Consider the following 7744-nt stretch of genomic DNA (forward strand, 5'->3'; position numbering starts at 1 on the left):
TTGGACATGAAAAGAGATGGGACACTAAGCACCCAGAGGGAAAGACCAGAAGCTGCCACACACGTTGGAGCCTGTAGCCTTTATTCATGCCCCCCTGACCAAATGCAGTGAGAGACAAGGCCCCTGCCAAAAACAACTCCAGGGGCCTGGGACTCTGGGTCCCCTACTGCAGATACTTTCCTGTGAGCCAGAAGTGTATAAAGTGCTGGTGTGTGACCATCCTTTGGGAAAGGTCAAAGGGGCAAGAGCCCCAGGGGCCCTGAGGAAGGGCAGGGCATAGGCCTGGTTCCCAGAGCACTGGGAGGGAGGGCCTGCACCACCCCACCACCTCAGGGCTAGGAAACCTCAATGCAGTCCTGGGCAGGAGGGAACGGAAAAGGGGAGCCTTCAGCATGGAGCCCTAAGGAGGCTGGGGTTGTAGGGGGATAATTTCTGTACCCCTGTTGAAGGGAGGGGGCATGTTTGGAAAGGCCTTGGGGATCTCAGATAATGGGACAGCCCCTCCGGCGCTTGTTCTTGCGGACCTGGAGGCCAGCCCGAGTGGCCATCTCAAACACCTCCCGCACTCCCTCCTTGGTCTTGGCTGAGCACTCAAGGTAGCCAAAGGCGCTGATCCGGTTCGCCATGTCCCGGCCTTCCTCAGACCGAACGGGCTCCTGAGAAGACAGAAGATGAGGGGTCAAAGGAAGCTGGTGACTACATGAACCTCTCCTGCCTCACCCATAAGTGTAGCAGCTGGAACAAATGCCTCCTCCTCCAGTCCTGACCCAAAAAAAGCGCCCAGGCCCCAGCTACCCTGGGCAGCTTCTGGGCCAGGGATCCAAAAATCCCTCCGGTCCCTCCCTCCATTCCCATTCAGCCCCACCTCCTCCCACACACAGCCCCCAGTTCTCTTGCCTGAATGAGCGCCTCCCACCTCCTGACTGCTCTGCCTCCATCCTCACTCTTCCAGTCAGAATTATTTTTCTAACACACAGACCTAACATCTCCCCACTTTGAAACTTTGCCTTAATTATCTGCATTTCTTACCCTGACAGCTTTCTCTAATAAACTCTAGTGCTTTGGCTAGAGAGCCACTTAGGTCCCTGAATAAGCCAGCACTCTCATCCCTTCTTCCAGCCATTTACACAATGCCTGCCCTCGTTCCCACATCCACATCACCCTACACCTCCCCCAGGGGCACTGTGATGGCACAGCCTGGGTACCCGAACAAAAGCTGTCTCCCCGAGGGCAGATTTTCTTAATCATCTTAATAGTCCCAATTCTAAACAGAATGGACAATTAACTGGAAGAAATAAAAATGCCAAGTGACTTTGGACAAGTCACTTCATTCTCTGATGCCTCATCAGACACAACCCTACGGGTCCTCCCTCACCAGGAGATATTACCATCTCCCCTAACACATGGCAGTAGCTGGAAGGAAGCTCCCTTTGCCCGTCTGCAACCCCTCAGAGGGTGCCTTCTTCCCCAGGGGCTCCAGCCTGGCAGCCGCACCCACCTGCTTCATCTTGGCCAGCTCTCTCCTGGTGTGCTCATCTTGCCTCAGGTCCTTCTTATTCCCCACCAGGATGATGGGCACGTTGGGGCAGAAGTGCTTCACCTCTGGGGTCCACTTCTCAGGAATGTTTTCTGTGCAGACATGCCCCAACAGGTGTCAGTGCCTCCACTTAAGCTAGAAAGCTCCCCTGGGGGGCCCTCATCTTCCCACAGCAGAATCTTAGAAGCCATTCAGCATGATGGTCCCTTTCACAGCTCAAAACCTCAAGAGCAGTATGCCTTCAGAGGGCCAGTTACCACAGTAAAGGAGACCAGCAGGGCCTGAGTGCTCCCCTGCATCCCCCCCCATCTCTGAAGATGACTGAAGACAGGCCAAGGCACGACACCTCTGGCTGATTCCGAGGGGTTCTCAGTCCCCTCCCTCCAATCTCCTCACCCAGGCTGTCGGGGCTGTCGATGGAGAAGCACATGAGGATGACGTCAGTGTCCGGGTAGGAGAGAGGCCGCAGTCGATCATAGTCTTCCTGCCCTGCTGTGTCCCACAGAGCCAGCTCCACCTGACACACAAGGCCAGTGAGTAGCTGGCCTGAGGGCCCCAACCCTGCCACCCAAAGGTCCTCTGAAACCACTGTTCTTTGGGCTCACTGAACTTCTTTATTGAGTACCTGCTATGTGCCAGGCATTGTATTAATCACTGTCTCACAACATAAATTAGGTCAGTTTGTTAAAGAAAGCTAAGACACGTGTTTGACCCTTGAGTTGCCACTGTGAGCACCATTATTTTGGTTAATTCTCACGACAACCCTTTGAGGGAGGTCTTACCATCATCCCCATTTTGCAGGTGGGGGAGCTTAAACCCAGAGGCAAAGGGACTCGGCCCAGGTTACAGAGCCAGTCTGTGGAAGAACCAGAAAGTATATCCAGGTTTTTTAAGACTGCAGATATACTTCCTAACTTCTACTGGTTCCAGCAGGGAGAATGACACAAGGACAGGGGTAGGAGTGGGGAAGGACATACTAGGTCATTCAGTGACTGGGGGCGGGGATCGGGGTCAGGTGGGAAGGGCATCTCTGCCTTCACCTGCTTGCCGTCCACCTCAATATCCGCAATATAGTTCTCAAAGACAGTAGGGACGTAGACCTCCGGAAACTGATCCTTGCTGAAGACGATGAGGAGGCAGGTCTTCCCACAGGCACCATCCCCAACGATCACCAGCTTCTTTCGGATTGCAGCCATGGTGGGGCTGCCAGGAAAGAGGTATTGAGGATTTGAGGAAAAGCCATTAAAGTCCAAAAACACTTCTCTAGGGCCCTCAAACCTTCCTGGAAACCGAGGCCTCTAGCAAAGGGACAGGGGGCTTGCTCAGGCATCTTCTGGCCAAACACCAATTGTGCAACAACAGAGCTCGAAATTCCTAATCTCTGGGTCAGGGACAGGTCTCCCTCGATGGGTTAGAATACAGTGGTGGGAGGTGGATGATGACCCCACTTGGGAGCTGGAAAACATGTGTTTCAATCTAATCCACTTGCCAACTTGGGGACTCCAGGTAGCTCAAGAGCTGCTCAGGGATGCGGGACGTCCAGGGAGCAAGCTTCTATCTACTTCACACATCAGGGTTTCAAGTCAGACTTCATTGGTTACCAGGATTTTGATGCATTCACAGTTTAATAATCTCTAAGGTCCAATCTAGAACAGATTGTCCCTCAGCACAAGTCATACCTGTCCAGTCACAAATGAGGAGTCCCTCTCTAGGACCAGAGTAGCAGAACCAGCTACCAGGTGGTAGGTGGGTAAAGGAAGAATAGTTACAGAGTCCCTAGGTGCCAGGCACTCTGTCGGGCATTTTGGCAGGAATTATCTCCTTTGGTCCCCAGATGCCTGGGAGGTAGATGGTGTACTCTCCATTTTGACAAACTAGGAAACTAAGGCTCAGTGAGGTTAAGACAGATTCAGAGCTGTGGCTTATAAGCGGCAGGGATAGCATCCATAGCAGGACTGTGTGACTCAAAGCCGTGCCTCTTCAACATGTCACCTCAGCGGTAGGAAGGAGAGCAGAAGCAGGGAAACCCAGAGGATAGGGGCAGCAGCCAGCCAGCTTCCCTGGTCCACCCCACCCGGTCCCCAAAGCCCCAAGTCATACAAAGGAGGCTCAGTCCCAGCAGTGCCCACAGCTCGAGTTTGGGCAGGCTGCCTTCCTCCCCCCTTCCTCCTGGGCCTGCCAGCAACACTGGGTTACTCAGCCCCTGGCAGGGGACAATGACCACACTGTAGGGAGCCACACATCCACCACAGCACAGTGACTGCGAAGAATCCACCAGGGAATCACCTCCACCCACTCTGGAACAGTCCCTTCCTCCCTCGGTCCAGCTCACCCACAGGCCCTGCCCACCCCTCCCTGTGACTCAGGGCAAGGAGTCAGCTTCCCGGGCTTCCAAGTGTCCCCCACCCCCAGCACACACGGCGAGCATCTGCACAGTTCATCACACCTTCGCAGCTTCCCTCACTTCCTCCTTCCCTGGGGAGGGGAACCGACCTCCAGCCGGCTGAAGTTCCCAGGCTGCAGGAAGAGAGGGCGGGCTCTGGAGCTGAGATGAAGTCAAGGCTGTTGGGAAGGGGGAGGGGGCTAGAGTCTGGGTTGGGAGGAGTCCCAAAAGAAGAGACAAATGAGGGCCAGTCCCAGCACCAACCAGGCAGGGAGCAGTTAAGAAAGCGACGGTAACCTGATCTCGGCTTCAAACCTAGCTTTTTCTCTCAGTCCCACATCCTGTCAAACTGGGCTGACTGAAGGCCTCTACTCCCCACACCCCACCACCACCTCACACTGCCCTTTAGGAAACGAATCCTCCAGCCCCAGGCCTGTTCCCTTCAACAGCAGATCCTAGGTGGCCCTTCCCTTGCCTCCACACACATTCACAAAACTGTCGGTTTTGTGGACATGAGTCAGAGAATTTACAGGAGTTCAAAGTACACAGCCACACTCTTCCCACCACAAAACGGACTCTCTCTGATTCCCCAGAAGACAAGCAAGAAGGCATTCACCCTGCTGGCAGATAGCCTCCAGAAATGGAAACCATCCTCCAAAAAGAGGGTTTCTCGGGAATTCTATCCAGGTGACTGACGCTAGGATTTCTTCCAACTTCTCCACCCACTCCATTAGTTCACCTTGCCCTGTTTTGTAAAGATGGGCTGGGGTAGCCCCAACCTGGGATGGGCAGTGTTGATGGAGGGCAATCACTACTAGGGTGAAAGCCAGTCACTTAGGCATGAGTATGTCACTGCTGTCCCCCCAGCAGGGTAATTCAGATGGCACCAGAGTGGTAGGAGGCAGAGGACAGAAGCCCGGGGTTGAGGCATGCGTTAAGAGACCTGGAGCCTCCAGCTCAATTAGAAGACCTTCCCTCCAGGCTACGGTTGGGCCCGAACAGCAGGCAGCCCAGGCCAGGCCAGGACACTAGGCCCAAGGCCAAGATGGCAGGGATAACTCTCTATGGGAGGCAGCCCCAGAGGGACTGTCCCACTGACCCCTTAAGAGGGGCAACTGAGCCCCACATAGGTCCTGGAATGGAGCCTGGAACTTCTGGGGCCTTCCCCAAGACAAGACAGTGTGGATACACCAGATCTCTCTCCAACCGCTCTCTTGAATTCCCAGATGATCCAGAGCGGCCGGTTGACTTTGCTGACCCACCCTACACCTAGGGAAGGAATCCGTTCTGGAGATACCAGGAGATACCTCATTCCCAACTTGAAAACCAGAGTGAGGGTGGGACTCGGCCTCGGGATCCCAGCCCCAAACCCCAGGATACTCTTTGTTAGTTCCAGTATGAAGGAGGAGAAGGATTTTCATTCTCATTTTCTGTCTGTACACACACACACACACACTTCTCATTCTCATTTTCTGTCTGTACACACACACACACACACTTCTCATTCTCATTTTCTGTCTGTACACACACACACACACACACACACACCCCCCACAGAGTTGGATCCTTCCCCATCTCCCTTATCCTCAACACAAGCGGGCTCCAGGAACCGTCTAGGGCGGCGTCCAGACCCTGTCGAACAGTGGCAGGTCCCAATGGTCACATCCCGCCCCTATTCCCGCCATGCCTCCCTCCTGGCCTGGAGGAATTCCCACACCATCCCACTCTAGGTCCCCTGCGGCCGCCCGCCCTGGGGGCTGGAGCGTCTGAGTTGAGGCTCCCTCGCCCCTCACCCGGCGGGGCAAGTTCCAGGAAGCTGGAAGGAGAGGGGAAGGGGCTCCGACTCGGACCTCAGGAGGCGAGAGCTCCTGCCAGCAAGTCCGGGCCCCCTCGGTGCAGCCCCGGGAGGTGCCGACGCGGCCGACCCCCGCCCAGCCCGGATGCCGACTCCGCAGGGAGGGAACGGGGTCCAAGCCCAGGCCGAAGCCCCCTCCCTGCACGGGCCTCGATCTCCAGCCCAGAGAGGAAGGCAAAGTGCTCTCCCAGAGACGAGTTCCCAAGACGCCCCGCTGCCCGCAGCCCCGGCCCAGGGTACCTTCGGTTCCGCCGCCTCCAGCTGCGCGGCCGGTGCCTGAGGCTCAGACTGACCCCAGGGCCCCGCCCCGCCCTCCTCCAGCTCCGCGGCGGGGAGGGCGGGCCCGGCAGGGGGAGGGTCGGCTGGGGGCGGCCCTTGGCTCGGCCCGCCCCGGCCCCGCGCAGGTCGGCCGCCGCTTCCCTGGTCCGCAGGCCTAGGGCCGGGGGCGTCCACTCCGCCAGGTAGGGGAGGGCCACGGGGTTACTCCGGGACTGCGGAGGAGCCGGGCGAGCGGGGCCAGCACTACCTGGGTGAACTCACTCTGCCCAACCTTCCAGCCCCTAGGGGAGGACCGGCGTCGGGAAAGTTAAGAGTGCTCGGGGTGGGGTCAGGAAGGGCCGCTGCTGCCCTCCTGTGGCCAAGCAGCCACCCGCTCTTGCTGCACCTGGGACCTCTCCGGAGGCGGGACTGGGAAAGGGCAACCCTGGCACGTCCCAGGGCCCGGCGTGGGTGTGTTGGCTGGGGGAGATGTCCACTCTCTTGTTCCTAGGATCGTACAGCCCAACGTCATCCCCCAAACTTGAAGACCTCTCAGAGCCGTTCAGACCCAGACCAGCGTTCCTCCTCACAATTCGCTTTCCTCCCTGGGCCTGGAATTTCCAGGAGTCCAATTCCTACCTACTCCTCAAAGGGTGCTCCTAGAAATGCTTCCGGATCCCAGCTGGGAATTCTGTTCCCACTTCTAGTTCTGACTTGGTGTATAGGATACTTACCTACACGCGTATCTCCTTTTCCTGTAAGGAAGCTGAGGAGGTGGGAGTAGAATGAGGACGTCCACCAACATTTCATTGGCTTGTGCTTGGGACACGACACAGCTTAACCCTTTCAATATTCATCACAGATCTTTGGGGAAAATATACCCATCCCCTTTTGCCCATAGGGAAGCTGAGGCTCAGAGAAATCAAGTGGCTTACACAAATGTTTTTGACTTGTGACAGCAAGAATTCACACAGCCGGGCCTGTCTGGCTCCAAACTGCCGGGCCTGTCTGGCTCCAAACTGGTGGTCTGGCCCTGCTACTTCCCAGGCTCCTCCAGCCTGTCCCTTCCCCCATTGTCTAGCACAGTGAGTGGCACGTAATAGGTTGCCAACAAATATTTGATGAATGAATGAATGTTAGGAGTCATACAGACTTTATCTGAAGTGCAATCCAGACATTTGACAAATGTGAAAACTGAGGTCCGCAGCAGTTTGGCCCCAGGCCTCTTAACTGGCTCAGTAAACATTTCTTGAGGGTGAACTGAGAGCTATGTTTGGAAGATCCATTTCTGCCTTCAAACAACTTAAGAGTCTAAATGAGGAATGCAGACAATTTCAAGATGGCTAACATTTATTGAATCCATATTACATGGACCTGGGTCCACATACATTAACTACAAGAATCTCATGAGGTAGCTATCTTCATTTTACTGAGAAGCAAATTGAGGTTCAGAGAGGTTACAAAGCTAGTGCTGGGTCTGACACTAGAACCCAAACAACTGAACTCTAAAGCCCCTGTTCTTAATTGCTACTCCCTACTGACTCCTAATGTAGACAGTTATAATACAGGAGGTCATTGCTGTAGTGTGGGCCTGTGTGGCTGTGGGATACCCAGTCCTGAACAGCAGGTGAAGTTTTCAAGATAAGGTGATGTGTAGATTTTTTTAATTAAAAAATTTTAATTTTTTCTTTTTTTTTTTTTTTTTTTTTTT

At 55.0% G+C, this 7744-nt stretch overlaps 1 protein-coding gene across 10 annotated transcripts in view; it reads right to left on the bottom strand.

Moving 5' to 3' along the window:
• Positions 1-61: 61 nt before the first annotated feature.
• RHOC (ras homolog family member C) overlaps positions 62-7744 on the bottom strand; it is a 14343-nt gene continuing 6660 nt past the window's right edge. The window contains exons 1-6 of one of the 10 annotated variants that reach the window (XM_012000743.1): positions 6016-6329; positions 4031-4099; positions 2578-2740; positions 1934-2054; positions 1499-1629; positions 62-656 (exon numbers count right to left, since the gene is read on the bottom strand). In XM_012000743.1, the coding sequence (XP_011856133.1) occupies positions 483-656; positions 1499-1629; positions 1934-2054; positions 2578-2733 (582 nt within the window). In that variant the 5' untranslated portion in view covers positions 2734-2740; positions 4031-4099; positions 6016-6329 and the 3' untranslated portion in view covers positions 62-482. The other 9 variants (XM_012000746.1, XM_012000745.1, XM_012000748.1 and 6 more) reach the window with 9 other exon arrangements.

The sequence above is a fragment of the Mandrillus leucophaeus genome, unplaced genomic scaffold, assembly GCF_000951045.1.
Source record: "Mandrillus leucophaeus isolate KB7577 unplaced genomic scaffold, Mleu.le_1.0 Scaffold64, whole genome shotgun sequence".
Taxonomy (NCBI): Eukaryota; Metazoa; Chordata; class Mammalia; order Primates; family Cercopithecidae; genus Mandrillus; species Mandrillus leucophaeus.